At 41.9% G+C, this 20710-nt stretch overlaps 2 protein-coding genes across 2 annotated transcripts; both read left to right on the forward strand.

Moving 5' to 3' along the window:
• Positions 1–3596: 3596 nt before the first annotated feature.
• On the forward strand, positions 3597–9214 carry LOC103715650 (xyloglucan endotransglucosylase/hydrolase protein 22-like). The gene is made up of 3 exons (XM_039129853.1): positions 3597–3946; positions 4044–4237; positions 8522–9214. The coding sequence occupies exons 1-3, from the start codon at positions 3689–3691 to the stop codon at positions 8910–8912; spliced, it is 843 nt and encodes a 280-aa protein (XP_038985781.1). The 5' UTR covers positions 3597–3688; the 3' UTR covers positions 8913–9214.
• Positions 9215–13661: 4447 nt separating this feature from the next.
• On the forward strand, positions 13662–15057 carry LOC103715632 (xyloglucan endotransglucosylase/hydrolase protein 22-like). Its single transcript, XM_039129855.1, has 3 exons — positions 13662–14022; positions 14123–14316; positions 14427–15057. Exons 1-3 carry the CDS (start codon positions 13765–13767, stop codon positions 14827–14829), a joined length of 855 nt encoding a protein of 284 aa, XP_038985783.1. The 5' UTR covers positions 13662–13764; the 3' UTR covers positions 14830–15057.
• Positions 15058–20710: the final 5653 nt, after the last annotated feature.

The following is a 20710-nucleotide window of genomic DNA, read 5'->3' on the forward strand; positions in this document are numbered from 1 at the left end:
GTGTTCTGCTCTCTTGAATATATATTAACCGTGCTAGATGGATGAATTTGGAATCTGGGTAATGATAAGTTCCAAGGCAGAATTCGATCAAGTATATGTATATATCTCTTTTGTTGAACTAGCCATCTATCCTTGGGCATAACCTACTAATGCACAAATAAAACTACCACAGGAAAGATTTTGTTAATGGATTAAATGGTGGTTTGGGTAAGAGGAACAATCTTATAATTAGGGACAGATGTCCATTTGAAGATGTCTAGTTTTCAGGTAGTCAGTACTCCCAGCCTCACCCAAGCATTTGGACCAGGGTAATTTGTTTCATACGAGCCTCCCTTTCTCCCAGAGACAGGGTGCACCAATCCCGTCCATCTTTCACGTTCATCTATTTGAATATATGGGAAGTCTGATTGTCTTAACTAAAAAAGACTCTCGGTTGTTGTTTAGAAAAAAAAATCATAGAACACCACGAAAAGAGATCATGAAAAGAAAAAAAAAAATTAAAACTGATTTGGGCTTAGGCAGGGGCTTAAGATCATAAGGAAATAATAATAATAATAATCTAGTCACAGTCTCTCTCCTGGCCGCTATCATAATCTGTCACTTCACCACCATGCCACACAATCAAATAGAATAATTTTTTTTCCAGATAAGATTTAAGGTCGCATTTTTAAATAGCTCTTTTTTGCTCCTATGAATATATGAATATATGAATTAGAGCCAATGACTAGTCTGACCGTGTTACTATCTAGCAAATTGATGGTAGAATTATTTTTAACAGCTCCTCGGTAAATCTCTTAAAAAGGGAAGATAGATGTATCGAACCAATCTTGTTATCTTCCCAGAATCGGATATTTTGTCTATCATCTAACTTGAATGAGGTGCTGGGGTTTAGGGTTTGGAGGTTTAGCGTTTGAGATCTAGTGTCTAGGGGTTAAGAATTTAGAGTTTTCGGTTTAAGCTTTAATTTTTTAAAAAACATAAAATAGTTATTGAAAATCATTTTAAATAAAAAAAATTCTACACCTTCAACTTCTGATGTTGTAAAGCCATAAAATGTGCCAAATTGGCTTGGATTGCAAAGGAACCATGTTAAATTGCGAGTGACCTTGTCCAAATAACAGTAATTCTAACCATCGAGATAACTACATTAGAAAGAGCAAAATAACATAAGTTTTCATCAACCACTCTAGCAGTTGTTATATTATCAACATGTTATGTTTATTATAATAATATTCGTCAAATTGTGCAGCTTCCATTTGTTACAATATTGACGGGCTGAGCAACAACGACACGTTCTCTAATATTTAACTTAGCGGCAAGGATGCGGTTATGCAGATATTTTTTCCATACGAGAGCCTGGTTAAAATGCCTCGTCTAATTGACATTGGTGGTTAATCCAAACCACACTTGTTCTGTTTCGTGGTTACTTCTCTTTTGCATACAATTCATGCAAAATCTGATGTTTTTTTTTTTCTTCAAATGCCCAATAATATTAAAATTTAACCCTTACACCTGCTATTGGAGTTAAAATGAATGGAACTTGAGTAATTGGACAGTTCTGTTCCATTTTTTCACATTGAATATTTTTTCCTTAGTGTTCTTGCGATATCTGAGGAAATAATTGAACAGATATAAGCGAAGGATGGGAAATAAAAAGATGTTTCTGTAATCTGCAAAATTAATTATGTAAGGTATCACTTTAACCTTAAGACAATCACCAAGGAAAATCTTAATTTGGTTTGAAACATGAGATAGATGGATGCGACCTAGATATATAAATTATTGGCCAATTGCTAACTATTATTAGTGGCTCAGCTGACACAAATCTGGATTGAAAAAATATTATCTAATTTGCTAACACCAACTTAAATCGTTAATGAACACCTGATGATAGCTGGGATGTGATTACTCTGATTCGTGCAACCTCATCTGCAACAAAGTTTGCCCCGTATCGGAGCTGTTCAATCACAGAAATCGAAGAGATACCAAAACCAGGGACATTGAAATGGAAGCAGACAGCTGTCATCGAGCATCACGCATACGCGCACTGCACCTGTCTGTCTTTCTCTCTCACTCCCTTTTTGCGTGTTATGGACGAGATTTTTGTGAAATGGCATCTAAAAATTGTTATCAATTTTATATTTTTTCAAAATAATATTATAAAAAAATTAGAAGATAATAAGAATGGATGTGGTATGTTCAGATAATCTAAAAATAGTGAATTCAGAATCTATTTATAGATACCGTCTACATCAGTTGGACGCTCAAAGTCCGATTTAAGTTCCATAGGATGGGATTGTTGGAATATTTTAAAATTCCAATTCTGCCCTTCTTTGCTTTTTGCCTTTTTGTTTAGTGTACTTCCTTTAGTCCCACATTGGAAAGAGATAAAACTTAAAAGGTCTTTATGTAGTATTCAGCCTTTCTAACTTGGTGAAGTAAAGAAAGAAAGTAGCCCACGCGCGCATGAGCCCAATGGAGGTCCAAGCCAAAATTGGCGAATCCGATCCGGAAACGTTTATCACGCGCAGGGGGACCCCCCCCCCCCCCCCCCCCGCGGGTGTGGGCTTGAGCCAGGTTTCTTTTTGCCGTTTTATTTTTTTGAATTGTTTTGAATAAAACGTCGCGTCTTTAAAACAGCTCTTTGGTTATCTCTTGATAAAACGTCGCGTCTCGTCGCGTCTTTAAAAACATAAAACGATGTGTCTTTTAAATACGCCTCTTCATTTCTTTTTAAACCCTATCAGATCCGATAGAGTTATCTAATCCAACCTATCCTCTCTCTGTTTCCGAAAGCCTCTGTTTCTTGTTCCCGAGAAGAGTCTCCCTGTTTTCTTCTCTGTTGTCATTCCAAGAGCGCGGTTCTGGGCTGTTCGACCGTCACTTCATCTGCGAGTGTACGCTTGGAGTGATCCAGTTGTTGTATCCTGGAGGATAGGCCGCCATTACCTGCTACACCGAGATTCAATCTCCGAGGGGCGCGATCTATTCTTAAGGACAGTGAAATCACGCCTCAACTGATAAGTTCTTCCTTCTTTCATCTATTATTTTTCTTACAGGGATTTCAATTTAAGTAAGAGAACTTGCATTCAAGATGTGGAACTAAAAGAAAAGGTATTTAAAATATTGCACCCAACGAAAATTTAGAGAATAAGATTAATATTATTTTTGAAAATTTGAATTTTTTCAAGTTAAAAACTCTTAACGCTTTCGACCCAAAATCGAGGCAGTATCTAACAGCCGAGCGAATCGAGACGGAATCCAACAGCCGAGCGATAGCTGGAAAGTCCGGCAGCCCACTTTTTTTTTTGCCTTTTTTTTTTTTTCATTTCGCTTTTCCCCACTTACACCTAAATTTGACATGAAATCAAGATCAGATCTAACGACGGATTGGATGATGGTCGGAAGAGTTGGTACCCTTTGCGCGCGTGGTTACTTCATTGACGCGGAGGGTCCAGTAGTTTCTTGTGACCGTAAGCCGCGTTCTGACACCTCTGCTGCCAACCTGTTGCCAACCCATAGGCTATACCATCGAGAAAACGAAGCATCCAATCCCATCCCCTTCCTCGATCCCTCCTATGCTCTCCGTAGACCCAGCACCCCCTGCCGTCTTCCTCACTACACCAACCAAACTCCCATCTTTCCTCAATACTCCTACTTGATCCCGTGTCAACCAGTCCCAAGCACCATGGCCTTCGTTTTCCTCCTCCTCCTAGCTTGCTCTCTGATGACCGCTGCCTCCGCTGGTAACTTGGACCAAAACTTCCAACTCACCTGGGGCGATGGGCGTGCAAAGATCCTCGAAAACGGGCAGCTCCTCACCCTCTCCCTCGACAAAGCCTCTGGCTCCGGCTTCCAGTCCAAGAACGAGTATCTCTTCGGCAAGATCGACATGCAGCTGAAACTAGTCCCTGGGAACTCCGCCGGCACCGTCACCGCCTACTACGTAAGTCCCCTTTTATAGCCACCAGGCATCGTCTAATCCGTCCTCCTTTCTATTATGACTGGAATTTGAAGAACTAACCTGGCATCTCTGCTCGCAGCTATCATCACAAGGACCGACCCATGATGAGATCGACTTCGAGTTCCTCGGGAACCTCAGCGGAGACCCTTACACGCTCCACACCAACGTTTTCGCCCAGGGGAAGGGGAACAAAGAGATGCAGTTCCATCTCTGGTTTGATCCCACCAAGGACTTCCACACCTACTCCATCCTCTGGAACCCCCGACATATCATGTGAGTTCTCAAATCCCGCATAAGCGATGCTATCTAATACAAAATGCTGCTTCCTCTCGTACATTTGAAACTAATGTCAGGCTCGCCTTGGATTTTATTTAGGGGAAATTAATCACCCACCCTCTTTTAGACCACGCTATAACAAAAAGTCCCCGTTGACCGGTCTTAAAATTTTTCGTCCATTATCTCTATTAAGTTTAATTCCCCGTCCTTCAGCCCCTTTTGTTTTTTCAAAAAATACCGAAAATGCCCCTACCCCTTTTGATCTCCCATTTCTAGAAGAAGAAGAAGAAGAAGAAACAGGGGCAGCCGCCACCGACCACGGTCCATCCCCGCCCGAGCTCCCTCCCGTGGCTGCCACCGGCGCCGTCTCGCTTCCTACCGAGCCCCATCCCGCGGCTCCGCCACCTCCCGTGCCCCTTCCCCTCCTAATCTTTCGATCTCAGCAGAAAAAGAAGAAGAAGAAGGCCCGGCCGCCGCCGACCATGGCGCGCCTCCGCCCGAGCTCCCTCCTGCGGCCGCGGCCGGCCCCTGCTCGCCCCCTCCTGCGGCCTCGCCCCCTCCCACGGCCCCCGTCCGAGCTCCCTCCCGCGGCCGCCGTCGGCTCCGGCTCGCCGTCGACGGCGGCCCCGCCCCCTCCAACGGCCGCCACGGCCCGGCCCCCTCCGGCGCCGCCGGCTCGCAGGAGGAGAAGAAAGAAGAAAGAAGAAGAAGGGAAGAAGAGAAGAAAAAGAAAAAAAAAAGAAAAGGAAAGAAAAAGAAAAAAAAAAGAAAAAAAATAAATAATTAAATAAATGCATAAATAAATAAATCAATAAATATAAATAAACAAATAAATAAAATAAATAAATAAATAATATATTCTAATAAAATAAAATAATTATAAATAAATAAATAAATAAAGAAAAAGGAAGAAAAGGAAAGAAAAAGAAAAAAGAAGAAAAGGAAAGGAAAAGAAAAAAGAAAAGAAGAAAAAAAAGAAAAGAAAAGAAAAAAAAACAGAAGAAAAGGAAAGAAAAAGAAGAGAGGGAAAGAAAAAGAAAAAAAGGAAAGAAAAAAAAGAAAAGGAAAGAAGAAGAAAAAAAAGAAAGAAAAAGAAGAAAAAGAAAGAAAAGAAAAAAAGAAAAGAAAAAGGAAGAAAATGAAAGAAAAAGAAGAAAAAGGAAAGAAAGAAGAAAAAGAAAAGAAAAAGAAGAAAAGGATTATTTCTACAAAAAGCAGAAAACTCAGTTAAGTTCATCATTCTGCTCTGTGCACACAATTTATTGTTTACTGCACACAGATATGTGTCATTTGCACACACTTATTATTGTAAGCCTAGAGCATGGCACAAACTCAGTTAACCTGGAAACATACTTAATTAACGTTGGCACACACTAAATTTACCCCCGAACACAGTTTTGTGCTTTTTGCACACAGTTTTCTGCTTTTTTGCACACAGTTAATCGACTACTGCACACAGATATGTGCCATGTGCACACAGTTAAGTTAAGCATTCTGCTCTGTGCACACAATTACCCGAACACAGTTTTATGCTTTTTGCACAGTTTTCTGCTTTTTGCACACAGTTTATCGATTACTGCACAGAGATATGTGCCATGTGCACACAGTTAAGGTTAAGCATTCTGCTCTGTGCACACAATTTATTGTTTACTGCACACAGATATGTGTCATTTGCACATACTTATTGTTGTAGGCCTAGAGCATGGCACCAACTCAATTAACCTGGAAACATACTTAATTAACGTTGGCACACACTAAATTTACCTCCGAACACAGTTTTGTGCTTTTTGCACACAGTTTTCTGCTTTTTGCACACAGTTAATCGACTACTGCACACAGATATGTGCCATGTGCACACAGTTAAGTTAAGCATTCTGCTCTGTGCACACAATTACCCGAACACAGTTTTATGCTTTTTGCACAGTTTTCTGCTTTTTGCACACAGTTTATCGATTACTGCACACAGATATGTGCCATGTGCACACAGTTAAGTTCAGCATTCTGCTCTGTGCACACAATTTATTGTTTACTGCACACAGATATGTGTCATTTGCACACACTTATTGTTGTAAGCCTAGAGCATGGCACAAACTCAATTAACCTGGAAACATACTTAATTAACGTTGGCACACACTAAATTTACCCCCGAACACAGTTTTGTGCTTTTTGCACACAGTTAATCGACTACTGCACACAGACATGTGCCATGTGCACACAGTTAAATTAAGCATTCTGCTCCATGCACACAATTTTCCGAACACAGTTTTATGCTTTTTGCACACAGTTTATCGATTACTGCACACAGATATGTGCCATGTGCACACAGTTAAGTTCAGTATTCTGCTCTGTGCACACAATTTATTGTTTACTGCACACAGATATGTGTCATTTGCACACACTTATTGTTGTAAGCCTAGAGCATGTAACCTGGAAACATACTTAATTAACGTTGGCACACACTAAATTTACCCCCGAACACAGTTTTGTGCTTTTTGCACACAGTTAATCGACAATTTTTTTCTTTTCTTTTCTTTTTTTCTTTTTTCCTTTTCTTCTTTTTCTTTTCTTTTTTTCTTTTTCTTTCCTTTTTCCTCTTTTTCTTTCCTTTTTCTTCTTTTTTTCTTTTTCTTTCCTTCTTTTTTTTCTTTTATTTTTCTTTTTCTTTCCTTCTCTACACACAATTAAGTCTTCTGTGCACACACTTAAATCTTCTCTCAACACAGTTAAGTATTCTATACATCACACAGTTAAGTTAAATATTCTCTATACACAATTAAGTCTTATATGCACACATTTAAATTTTCTCTGCACACAGTTAAGTGTGTGCAGAGAAGACTTAATTGTGTACAGAGAACACTTAACTATGTGATGCACACAGTTAAATGTTCTCTGTATACAATTAAGTATTCTCTGCACATACATGAATCTTCTTTTTCTTTCCTTTTCTTCTATTTTTTTCTTTTCTTTTCTTTTCTTTTTTCTTTTTTTCTTTTTTCTTTTTCTTTTTCTTTCCTTCTCTTCTTTTTCTTTCCTTTTTCTTCTTCTTTTTTTCTTTTCTTTTTTTCTTTTTTTCCTTTTCTTCTTTTTCTTTTCTTTTTCTTCTTTTTCTTTCCTTTCTTTCCTTTTTCTTCTTTTTCTTTCCTTTTCTTCCTTTTTCTTTTCTTTTTTTCTTTTTTTCCTTTTCTTCTTTTTCTTTCCTTTTTTTCTTCTTCTTTCCTTTTCTTCTTTTTCTTTCCTTTTTTCTTTTTCTTTCCCTCTCTTCTTTCTCTTTCCTTTTTTCCCTTCTTTTTCTTTTTTTTTCTCTTCTTCCTTTCTTCTTCTTTCTTCTCCTCCCGCAGGCCGGCGCCACCGGAGGCCGGGGGAGAGGGCCCGGCCATGGCGGCCGCAGAAGGGGGCCGCAGGAGAGGGCCCGGCCGTGGCGGCTTTATTTATTTATTTATAATTATTTTATTTTATTATAGAATATATTATTTATTTATTTATTTATTTATTTTATTTATTTTATTTGTTCATTTATATTTATTGATTTATTTATTTATGCATTTATTTAATTATTTATTTTTTTTCTTTTTTTTCCTTCTTTTTCTTTCCTTTTCCTTTTTTTCTTTTCTTTTTCTTCTCTTCTTCCCTTCTTCTTCTTTCTTCTTTCTTCTCCTCCTGCGAGCCGGCGGCGCCGGAGGGGGCCGGGCCGTGGCGGCCGTTGGAGGGGGCGGGGCCGCCGTCGACGGCGAGCCGGGGCCGACGGCGGCCGCGGGAGGGAGCTCGGGCGGGGGCCGTGGGAGGGAGCTCGGACGGGGGCGGGCCATGGGAGGGGGCTCGGGAGGGAAGAGGCCGCGAGAGGGGGCGAGCAGGGGCCGGCGACGGCTGCAGGAGGGAGCTCGGGCAGAGGCGAGCTGTGGTCGGCGGCGGCCGGGCCTTCTTCTTCTTCTTTTTCTTCTGAGAACGGGAGATTAGGAAGGGAAGGGGCACGGGAGGTGGCGGGGCCGCGGGATGGGGCTCGGTAGGGAGCGAGACGGCGCCGGTGGCGACCGCGGGAGGGAGCTCGGGCGGGGACGGGCCGTGGTCGGTGGCGGCTGCCCCTGTTTCTTCTTCTTCTTTTGGGAATGGGAGATCAAAAGGGGCAGGGGCATTTTAATATTCTTGGGGGCGTTTTCGTCTCATAATAAAATATTGAAATATGGCTGGACTGATCGTTAAACAACCAGTCAACAGGGATTAAATGTTAAAGACCGGTCAATAAATGTACCGGTGATTAATTTCCCCTTTTATTTATCCCTTCAGCTTCATGGTTGATGGCATGCCAATCAGAGACTTCAAGAACATGGAGTCCAAGGGTGTTGCGTTTCCGAAGAACCAACCCATGAGGATCTACTCCAGCCTCTGGAATGCCGATGACTGGGCGACGCAGGGCGGACGCATCAAGACCGACTGGGCGAAGGCCCCCTTCACCGCCTCGTACAGGAATTTCAACGCTGATGCCTGCGTCTGGTCCTCTGGTGCCTCCAACTGCCCTTCGAAGAAATCTAACAGTGCTGGCTGGTGGAACCAGGAGCTGGACTCCACAAGCCATCAGAGGATGAGGTGGGTGCAGAAGAACTACATGATCTACAACTACTGCACCGATCAGAAGCGATTCCCCCAGGGCCTGCCTCCAGAGTGCTCCATAGCCTGAAGAGAACAGAGATCGCAGAACATGGAAACAAATTCTTTTATTCGTTAGTTCTTGTGTAGGATACTAGGACGGATTCCTTATCATCATTCATGTTAATGGACACGGAACACTATATATGTTGTTATATTCTCCATGCCAAATGATACCATGCATATATTAAGAGAAGCACGTACGGGGGTGAGTTTTCTCTAGCCGTTCAGCTGAACTAACTTGCCTTCAGACGAATGCATGTTCTTCGCTCATGTATTATATTCTGAGTATATGCGATGCAAGTATGGTAATACATAACCTGATTTCAGAAATCTCTCTCTCTCTCTAGTTGAAAGTGCCATCTAATTCTGAGGCATATCGTCCCAGTGCGCGAAAAGTACTAAAAGAAAAAAGCATTATTAAATTTAGCATTTAAAGGAAAGACCGCAGGCGTAAGTTACATCTTCAACTTAATTATGATTCAAGTCAGCTGAATTCTTGAGAGAGGAATAGTCTCAGCAGGCGGGACGGATGTTCATTGAAGGTGCCTGTTTTCGAGGCAGCGAGACCTATCTGTCTTGCCTCCACCTGGGCTTGGGTAATTCGCTCCAGATCAGCCATCCCTCCTTTAATCCCAAAGGAAGACTGAGGCTTGTGTTCTAAGCCTTTGTCTTGCTATATCTTGGTTTATGAGTGCAAAATTCAAATTTTAGTTACATTAACCCATCGAAATTCTAAACTAAAAGAGATTCTCGCATCCTGTGCAAAAATTCACAGAATATCGTGAAAAATTAAAGATAAATTTGAGCTTCAACAGGTGAGAATGCAGTCATGAAGACATTTATTCTATGTTAGTGTCTGAGCCGATGTCGACAATGTTGGTCTAATTTAGATCAACCATATTTTGTTTTATGTAGCTACACTTTCGTCCTACATATAATCCATGCAGAAATAGTCTAAATCTAAACGTGACAGCTAGTCTAAATCTAAACGTCTGACTTGATCTACGAATGATCCATTTTAAGCAGGTTCAGGTTTAACATAAATATATCAATTCATAAATAAATGGGTTAGGTTCCGGTTTAGACTTTTAAACTATTTAACCCGCTTTGCTCTGTTTAATAATTGAGTTAGACTCTAATCTGACCTATTTAACCCATTTTAAATCTACCTAGTTAAAACCTATTTAACATGTTTTTGTCTTATTTAACCTGGCCCGTTTAACCTGTTTAATCTATTTAAATCAATTTAATTCATTAAAAATCTACTTAATCTATGTAGCCCGTTTAACCTGACTTGACCTATTTAATAAATAGGTTATGTAGATCGGCTCAAGTTACCTTTTTAATAAAAAGATTGGGTTTAGATATAAATTTTTGACCTGTTTAATAAACAGGTAGGATTTGGGTTAACGAATTTTTGATTCAACCCAACCAATATCCGATCCGACGTAATTGCCACCCCTATCTAAATCTTTATTAGACGCCTATATTCTTGGTTGTTATGCAATTTTGCCCATTGTAACCATGTTAAAGTAAAGTAGAACAACAAATGAATTTTTACTAGTTATATAAACTTATATTTTTTTTTGAGGTATAAAAACTCAAGTTTTTAGCCCTAAGATTTGGTCTGCATTGTGATGTGATATTCATAGTAACGATCAAAAAGTTCCATTATAAGTGAAGGACAGTAGATGATTAATAAAAATTATCGAAATAATCTCATTATTTAGTATTACCCTTGCCCTGGTGCTTAAGCCGAGAGGATATTAAATATGACCAAAAAATGATCTACATCACGAACAGAGTATTACACTTTATAGTAGAATAACATCCCACACTGATAGTTGTTTACACCACATCCAAACTAACAGGCAAGAGCAATAGATCAATGGTTGCAAGCCTTGTGACGTCTCCAGAGATAGGCTAGGAAGTGGCAACTCTAAGGGAAGATGAGAACATCGAAATAATGAGATCTCATCTCAATATCTCATATGGAAGATGGACTGTATATGAAGATGAGGGACAGCCCAAGCATTAACAATGGGGACCAAGTGCAGACCTAGAACCAGACGGCAGGCTGAGCATAGATTGAGTGCTAGGGTGCAGATCGAGCATACACTCAATAGCAGGTGGCAAAACAAGTTGAGTGCCTGAGAGCGACCAAGCATAGACCCGATATTAAACTGCAGATCGAGCTAGATTGCTAGGATGCAAACCGAGCATATATGGAACAAATCCCGTGGTACAACCTGAGTATAAACCGAATATCAAGAGGAGAAACAATCTCCAAAGGACTATCAAGCAACAAACTGAGGGGATGAGAGTTATCTATCTTGAGCAAGAGGTATTCCAATGGAGCAAAGTCCAAGTAGCCTATGAACAGTTACCAAGACCAAGAACGTGTAGTGATTAATAATGCTCATATAGTGGAAGAGATGGCAACTATCACGAACGATGGTGGTGGCAATATGGCGTGAACTAGCGAGAACGGACTTACCATATACGTAATAGTTAAGGGGAGAAGGGCTCCTTCCCAAGCATCAAACTATATAAACTTTTATCTTTATTTTCCATTTAATTTCATATTTACTTATTTTATATTTCCTGTAGCTTAGTTTGTTCCTTAGTTTATCACTGTTGCCTTCCATGTAGTAAAAGACTTTGAAGGTCCAAGATAGGGAACCTACAGTTTCTCCATTCTTTCCTAAATCAATGGCCGACCTATTTGGTGTTCTCTCATACTACAAGAAAAAGAAGCTTTGGCGATGCTTTCTAAGATTTTTACCGACACTTATATAATTTTCTTTCCGACGCTTTTAAAAGCGTTGGCTATGTTAGAGTAAAAAAAAAAATTTTTGCCGACGCCTTTGAAAAGGATTGCTAAAGAATGGTTTTTAGCGATACTTAATAGCATTGCTAAAAGCCGACGCTTATTAGCGTCGATCAGCTAGCGACATCTGAGAGTTTAACTGTTTTTTTTATAGTTAGCGATACTTTAAAGCATCGTTATAATTATTTTTTAAAATAAATATTTAACAAGATTTTTTTAGCAAGCTTTAAATCAAAATTCAACACTATGGCGCCTACGCTTTTAGCAAGCTCAACAAATCAAAATTCAGGAGAGAAAGGGAGAAACAAACTGATCCATAAGCCTTGTAGCACAGAAAGATGCGATTGAGTAATCTAAATGAAACGATTCACAGATCTTTCAAAGTAGCTGCATTGACTCTCTCTCTCTCTCTCTCTCTCTCTCTCTCTCTCTCTCTCTCTCTCTCTCTCTGAACGGAAGCTACATTATTTCTTAGCATACCAAAATCTACAATTCAAAAAGCAAAAACGAAAACAAGAATTATAATTTCTAGGAAATATTTAATTAAAAAGAACATAATGACAAAGGAGCCGACCTTCTTGAGTGCCAACCTCTGCAATTTGGGCATCTTCTCCATCAACCAGGCCTTGGTGCGCCGGATCTGGACATTCATCGCCACCTTCGTCGTCCTATTTTTCTCCCCGACCACCATCCCCTATTTCTACACAATAGATCCACCAATCAAGGAAAAAAAAAGATGTGCCACTAAGAGAACATTTGGAAAAAGAAATCCAGAGTGCCATGCTACAAATGAGGCAACACAGTTTGCTGTTCTGTTTGCCTTCCGGAACACATGTGCCGTCTGAAAAGAGGTAAAGTCTCGGGCCGATCTACGGGTCTCACAAATTAGTGGATGGTCATCCCCATACCTGTCCACAATGGGAGGGCTTCAAAATCATAATAATATCATGATAACTACAGAGCAATTACTTATTAGAGGTGCATGCATACCTGCCATTTACAAGAGCACTTCCACCAATGCAAGAATGCAAGCTCATCCAGAGCATCACCCCATACACAAATCTAGGCCAAAGAATCCGGTAGAACCACGATTGCTCGTTCTAGACTTATTCATTTTTTATTTCTTAAAAAATAATGTATAATAGTATGTTACTCAGATCAAATGTGCATGTTGATTCAAAAGAAACTCTAATTAAATCAAGCTACAAAAGTGGAAAAAATATTTAAAATAAAAAATAAATTTATTTTTAAAAAATAGAAGGTCAAGGCAATGAGCTTCGCTTTCATTCCCAAAGGTGCCTCCTCACGGAAAAAAAAATCTTTTCATGTACCTCTTTATAAAATCACACTTCCTTTCTTACTGCAAAACAAAAAAAAAAAATCACCGCCTCCCCCGAAAAATCAAAAATATCATCATCTTCCGCCAACTAAAAAATAAATTTTAAAAATATTGAGCCTAAGACTCAACATAATTCAATAGACATAAATCCTAAAATAGTTAAAATTAATGATTAATTTTCATACATTTTTTTTAGAAAGTTTGAATTTTTTCAAGTTAAAAACCCTTCACACTTTCGACCCAAAATCGAGGCGGAATCCACCAGCCGAGCGATAGCTGGAAAGTCCAGCAGCCCGGCACTTTCTTTTTTGTTGCCCCTTTTTTTTTCGCTTTTCCCCACATAAACCTAAATTTGACATGAAATCAAGACGAGATCTATCGGCGGATCAGATGATGGTCGGAAGAGTTGGTACCCGGTGCGTGCGTGGTTACTTCATTGACGCGGAGGATCCAGTATTTTCTTGTGACCGTTAAGCCGCGTTCCGATCGACACTTCTGCTGCCAACCTGTTGCCAACCCATAGGCTCTACCATCGAGAAAAGGAAGCATCCAATCCCATCCCCTTCCTCGATCCCTTCTATTCCATCTCTATAATAAAGACCTAACGGCCGCTGCCGTCTTCCTCGCCACACCAACCAAACTCCCATCTTTCCTCAATACTCCTACTTGATACCGTGTCACCTGCTTCCCCCACTACCAGTCCCAAGCACCATGGCCTTCGTTTTCCTCCTCCTCCTAGCTTGCTCTTTCATGACCGCCGCCTCCGCTGGTAACTTGGACCAAAACTTCCAAATCACCTGGGGCGATGGGCGTGCAAAGATCATCGAAAACGGGCAGCTCCTCACCCTCTCCCTCGACAAAGCCTCTGGCTCCGGCTTCCAGTCCAAGAACGAGTATCTCTTCGGCAAGATCGACATGCAGCTGAAACTAGTCCCTGGGAACTCCGCCGGCACCGTCACCGCCTATTACGTAAGTCCCCTTTTACAGCCACCTGCAGGCATCGTCTAATCCGTCCTCCTTTGTATTATGACCGGAATTTGAAGAACTAACCAGGCATCTCTGCTCGCAGCTATCATCACAAGGACCGACCCATGATGAGATTGACTTCGAGTTCCTCGGGAACCTCAGCGGAGACCCTTACACGCTCCACACCAACGTCTTCGCCCAGGGGAAGGGGAACAAAGAGATGCAGTTCCATCTCTGGTTTGATCCCACCAAGGACTTCCACACCTACTCCATCCTCTGGAACCCCAGACATATCATGTGAGTTCTCAAATCCCGCATAAGCGATGCTATCTAATACAAAATGCTGCTTCCTCTCGTACATTTGAAACTAATGTCAGGCTCGCCTTGGATTTTATTTATCCCTTCAGCTTCATGGTTGATGGCATGCCAATCAGAGACTTCAAGAATATGGAGTCCAAGGGTGTTGCGTTTCCGAAGAACCAACCCATGAGGATCTACTCCAGCCTCTGGAATGCCGATGACTGGGCGACGCAGGGCGGACGCATCAAGACCGACTGGGCGAAGGCCCCCTTCACCGCCTCGTACCGGAATTTCAACGCTGATGCCTGCGTCTGGTCCTCTGGTAACTCCAACTGCCCTTCGAAGAAAGCTGGTACTGCTTCGGCCAGCAGCGACTGGTGGAATCAGGAGCTGGATTCCACGAGCCAAGGAAGGATGAGATGGGTGCAGAGAAACTATATGATCTACAACTACTGCACTGACCTCAAGCGATTCCCTCAGGGCCTACCTCCGGAGTGCTCCATTGCCTGAAAGAGAAGTGGAAAGTAGAGAACAATCACACCCATTCTTTCATTCATTTGTTCTTTATTGTCGCTTCAGTCTATAAATGGAGAGGAGTATGTAGTTCCTCCATGTAAAGTGATGCCACGAATTTAAACGACAGAACCACGCAGAGTTTTCTTTATCATCCAGAAGAAACTGAGCTGCTTCTTTCCATAAGGATGCATATTTTGTACGGGAGTTAATTCGACTTGAAAGTCAGATAACAAGTTCCTAGTATTTGCGATACGGAGGAACACATAATGGATTAATCAAATGCATTTTCTCATAAGTTGAATTTGCCATCTAATCCTTCATCATACGTGTCCCAGTATGCAGACTATACTATATAAAAAAAATGCAACAAAATTCTAAATGTTTATAGCAGATTGGTTTTAAAAAAAATATCGGACAGTACTATACAAGTAACCATGTCAAAATAATCTCAATACGTAAAATAGAAATAGGACCATATACGTAATAGTTGGAGGGAGAAGGGCTCTTTCCAAACATCAAACTATATTAAACTTTTAACTTTATTTTCCATTTAATTTCATATTTTCTAATTTTAAATTTTCTGTAGCTGAGTTTGTTTTTAGTATATCACGGTTGCCTTCCTTGAATGCATAAGACTTCGAAGGTCCAAGAATAAGGACCTGAAGTTTCTCCATTCTTTCCGAAATTGATGCCCGGCCTATTTTTGTGCTCTCACACCCGGAAAATAGACCAACACACTAGCATGAACACAAATTTATTTATTTGTTAATTTGTTTGAACCTAAGATCCTAAATAGTGACCTTTATAGCAACTGTTAATTGTTATTATAGTGATAAATAACATACAAAAAAAAAATCACTGCCTATCAGATTAAAATTTATTCTTCAAGCGAATTAGATTTTAAAAAAAAAGCAGCATCGAATGCCAATATAGTAGAAAACATCAAAACATATCTATTATTCCCAACATGCTGAAGTTGTTGTTTAAATTTTTTTTATTAGTAGTATATATTACAGCTTAATGGGAGGGCTTCAAAATCATCACAACGTCATGATAACTACACAGTAATAACTTGATTTAGAGGTGCATGCATACCTGCCATTTACAAGAGCACTTCCACCAGTGCAAGGATGCAAGCTTATCTAGAGCATCACCCCGTACAACCACCGTTGCTCGTTCTACACTTTTTTTTTTTTTAAATAACGTATAATAGTATGTTACTCAGTGTAGATAAAATGTGTCATTTGATCCAGAACAAACTCTAATTAAATCAAGCTATAGTAGTAGAAGAAAAATATCTGAGAAAAAAATTTATTTTTTTAAAAAAATTATAGGGTCAAGACAGTGAGCTTGGCTCCTGTTCTCAAAGATACCTCCTCACCAAATTTTTTTTTTACCTCTTTGTAACTCTCTTCCTCTTTATAAAAACACACTTCCTTTGTTACTATTAAACAAAAAAAAAATATCACCATCTCCTTCCCACCCACCCACCCACCCCAAAGGAAAAAAACCAAAAATATCACCATCTTACTTCAACCAAAAAATAAATTTTAAACAAATACAAAAAAAATCAGCACGGCAAAAAAAAATCAACCCAAAAAAAATGTTTCTAAGTGTTTTGAATTATTTTTAATGGCTTAGAATGGCCTATAAAAGCTTATCGAAGGTCTTTCCCCATCCCCTTTTTATAGGGTGAGAGTTTCGGCCGTTACTTGAAGTCTTGGGCCAATTCGTGATCAGCTAGCCCTTAGTTGGAGGCAGCGTACATCACGAAGATCAATCTCGCAGGCGGAGGATTCAGAAGATATGTTTCCAGATTTGTTCTGAGGATCCGCCACATCATTCTAAGCGGAAACAGTCGATGGAGCTCTTTAATGCATTGTGTGCGCGTTCCCTCTCGAGTCGTTAACAGTTGTGAGCAGTACGCCCCCAAGAGTGATGGCAGTCAGAGCTTTACTGCATGTTTTAGAGTTCACTAGTGCTCCTGAGATTTCACCTTCTGGCTTGACCAGGGACATCTGGGGCCCCCTTCCTACTCTTGTAGCGCCCGAGTTTGTATGCATATCTTGGGTGGCCCCACCCCCTCGCTTCCTGAAGGTGAATTTTGATGGCAGTGTGGCGGACGATGGAAGATGTGGAGTTACAGTTTTTGTCATCAGAGATCATGAGTCCAGACTAGTGGCGGTAGGAGGTCAGCGGATCTTCGATGCCTCAGTGGTGTGTGCTGAGCTCAGAGTGGCCTGGGAGGGCATCTCCTTTGCCCATCGGACTTTGGGTGCAGATCGGCATAATCTCGAGGGCGACTCGGCTACGGTGATCGACTGGATTCGGGGTCGGGATCGTGCGGAGGAGGGTAGGCCACTGCTCCTCGATATTCGCAGACTGCTACATGTAAGTGTTGCCCATTATGCCACACATACCTACAGAGAAGCGAATGGAGCAGCTAATTGGGTTGCCTCCTATGCAACCCACCACTCTGGTGATTTTGTGTGGTTGGGGGGTGACAGATTGTTGGTTTGTTTTTCTGCCTTTTTGTTTTTTAATTTTCTTGGTTGTGTCCATACTTGTAGGATGTGAACTGCCGTTGTACCAAAAAAAAATTTAATGCTTCTCCTTCCGAGGCGGCTGTCATAATGACTGGCTTTTTACTTCGCGATCCAGGAAGATCTGCTGAAGGAGCTTCTGGATTTGTCACGTGACTTGATCTGGCCGCTCGACCGGTCGGGCAGGCCGATCAGAGACGTTGAGGTAGGCTTGGAGGCTGCGGCATGTGCTTCGCGAGGTCTGCTCGGCCTTCGGCGGGGGCTGAGGTTGGTCTCGCCTCAAGTCGAGGTCGGCTCCGCCTTCGGGGGGTTCGAGGTCGGTCTCGCTCTCAGCAGGATCGAGGTCCAGCCTGCTCGACTCTAAGGTTTGCTCAGCAGAAATTGGATGGTTCCACGCTAGAACAGGACGATCCATTTTACCTCCCATTAATACTAAACAAAACAAAACTATCATCCGAACTCCAATAAGTTCTTTGTTGAGAAAAATGTGCCTCGAAACTCGAAACGACTGCAAATTGAATTCGGCTCAAGTTTGCTTGAAAAAGTCTGTGCCAACTGAATGGAGTCGACTCCTGCAGAGCTGGAGTCGACTCCTATGAAGCTTGAGTCGACCCCAGGGATGAGAGGGTCGACTCGCATCTGCCACAGTGAAGAAACAGAGAGCAGTTTTCTGGGTTGCTTGCAGGAGTCGACTCCAGTCCTGCAGGAGTCGACTCCAGCTTTGCAGGAGTCGACTCCAGTCATGCAGGAGTCGACTCCAGTCATGCAGGAGTCGACTCCAGCTTTGCAGGAGTCGACTCCAGTCCTGCAGGAGTCGACTCCAGCTCTGCAGGAGTCGACTCTCTCAGAAAGACAGAACGTGCCAGTTTCGGTGCTGATACTTGGAGTCGACCCGAGGATGTCCGAGTCGACTCGAACTTATCAGGAGTCGACCCCTGAAAGTGAAGAGTCGACTCCTGATCACGGGATTGATTGAAACGATGGCAAGATGGGTTTTTTGACTTAGGGTTTTTCGTAGGGAAGTTTCCTTATGTGTTGAAAACCTATAAATAGGGTTTTTTGGTGAACCCTAGGTGAGATGAGAGCGGCTGTAGTGAGTTTCTTTTGGAGTCCTATCTCTCTTGTAAGCCCTAGGTGTGCAATCTCCAACAGGAAGAGAGATCATTGTAACCCTTGCTGAATATATTGAAATCTGTGTGTGTGGCCTCCGTGGACGTAACCCGTATTGGGTGAACCACGTAAAATTATTGTCTTTGCAAAAGATTTGATTTTATTCTCTACTACTTCTTCTTCTCGATTCGTCTTTCCGCAGTTTGGACGCAGGAAAGGGAACAGTACGATCGAGGGTGAGTCCTTTCATCGCGCAACAACTGGTATCAGAGCAACGTTCCCTGTGTTTCAATGGCTGACGAAGGAAGATTGAGGATAGAGAAATTCAACGGACAGAACTTTGGTGTGTGGAAGATGCAGATGGAAGATTACTTGCTCTCAAAGGATCTGGATCTACCACTGGGCGGAGAAGAAGCGAAGCCGACAGACATGCCGTCGGAGAAGTGGGAGCGTCTTGATAAGAAGGCGCTCGCCGCTATCCGTTTGTCCTTGGCATCGGAGATCCTCGCCAATATATCCAAAGTAAAGACTGCAAAAGATTTGATGGACACACTGGCTTCCATGTATGATGAGCCAACAGGAGCGAACAAGGTATTCCTGATTCGACGATTATTCACTTTGAAGATGAGAGACAGTGGGAGTGTTCATTCACATCTGAGTGAATTCAATACCCTATGTGCCCAATTGGAATCTGTGAAGATCACGTTCACTGATGAGGTGAAGGCGTGGGCTCTTCTAGGTCAGATGCCTGAAAGTTGGGAAGGCTTTATCACGGCTGTTAGTAATTCTTCGGGAAAGACTACAGCGAGGTTTGATGAAGTGGTAGCTCTTATTCTGAGTGAAGAGGCTCGAAGAAAAACCCTGGATCCATCAGCAAGTTCATCTGGGAATGCGCTGGCTTTTGAAGAACGTGGAAGGACTTCAAAGAAGGGAGACAGAAATAGGGGTGGACGATCCAAGTCTAGAAACAAGTCTAGACCTCTTGGAAAGTGCTGGAATTGTGGGCAGTAGGGTCACTTGAGAAAAGACTGCAAAGTGTCGAAGAACAATGGTGGTTCTGACACTAAAGCAAGTGCTAATTTAGCCGAAACTGCAAGTGAAGATGATGCCCTGATACTTTCCTGTGATATTCATCCGGAATCGTGGATAGTCGACTCAGGTGCCTCGTTCCATGCTACTGGAAACAAGGCAATCATCTCAAACTATGTTGCAGGTGATCACGGCAAGGTGTATCTTGGTGATGGAAACAGTTGCAACATCGTAGGGAAGGGAGATGCTCAGATAAAGACATCAAGTGGGATGACTTTAACTCTGAAAGATGTGCGACATGTACCCAAACTGGCTCGAAATCTGATTTCGGTAAGTCAGTTGTCGGATTTGGGGTTTGTGACCACCTTCAATGATGATGCTTGGAAGATCACTAAGGGAGCCTTGGTGATTGCTCGAGGTGCAAGGTCAGGAACACTATACATGACAGCTGATACTGATTCCACCGTCAGTACTGCAAATCCGACTGTTGATGCAAGGACATGGCACATGAGACTTGGCCACATGAGTCAGAAAGGGATGAAGGTGATGATGACTAAAGGAAAACTGGGAGATCTGAAATCTGTGGATTTGAAATTCTGTGAAGATTGTGTACTATCAAAGCAGAAGAAGGTCAGTTTTTCAAAAGGAGGTAGTACCAAGAAAAATTCTAAGTTGGAACTCGTACATACTGACGTGTGGGGACCAACTCAAGTGGCTTCTCATGCAGGAGCAAGGTACTATGTCACGTTCATCGATGATGCTACCCGAAAGCTATGGGTCTACTTCTTGAAGCACAAATCCGATGTATTTGAGAAGTTCAAGAGGTGGAAGGCTCTAGTGGAGAATGAGACAGGTCAGAGATTGAAGTGTCTCAAGTCTGACAATGGGGGCGAATACTGCAGTGATGAGTTTGAGGTTTTTTGTGCCTCAGCTGGAATTCGAAGACTGAAGACGGTTCCAGGAACGCCACAGCAAAATGGCGTTGCAGAACGCATGAACCGCACCATCAACGAGCGGGCACGATGCATGAGGCTTCATGCGGGGTTGCCGAAGATTTTTTGGGCGGAAGCGGTCAGTACAGCAGTGTATCTGATCAACAGAGGGCCTTCAGTTGCATTGGAGCTTGGACTGCCGGAGGAAGCATGGACTGGGAAAGAGGTGAAACTATCTCACTTGCGTACCTTTGGTTGCAT

This window comes from Phoenix dactylifera, chromosome 9, assembly GCF_009389715.1.
Source record: "Phoenix dactylifera cultivar Barhee BC4 chromosome 9, palm_55x_up_171113_PBpolish2nd_filt_p, whole genome shotgun sequence".
Lineage (NCBI taxonomy): Eukaryota > Viridiplantae > Streptophyta > Magnoliopsida > Arecales > Arecaceae > Phoenix > Phoenix dactylifera.

Coding starts and splice junctions, on each gene's coding strand:
- LOC103715632 (XM_039129855.1), top strand. CDS start 13,765: ATGGCCTTCGTTTTCCTCCTCCTCCTAGCTTGCTCTTTCATGACCGCC. Junction 14,023..14,122: donor GCACCGTCACCGCCTATTAC/GTAAGTCCCCTT, acceptor CTCTGCTCGCAG/CTATCATCACAAGGACCGAC. Junction 14,317..14,426: donor TGGAACCCCAGACATATCAT/GTGAGTTCTCAA, acceptor TTATCCCTTCAG/CTTCATGGTTGATGGCATGC.
- LOC103715650 (XM_039129853.1), top strand. CDS start 3,689: ATGGCCTTCGTTTTCCTCCTCCTCCTAGCTTGCTCTCTGATGACCGCT. Junction 3,947..4,043: donor GCACCGTCACCGCCTACTAC/GTAAGTCCCCTT, acceptor CTCTGCTCGCAG/CTATCATCACAAGGACCGAC. Junction 4,238..8,521: donor TGGAACCCCCGACATATCAT/GTGAGTTCTCAA, acceptor TTATCCCTTCAG/CTTCATGGTTGATGGCATGC.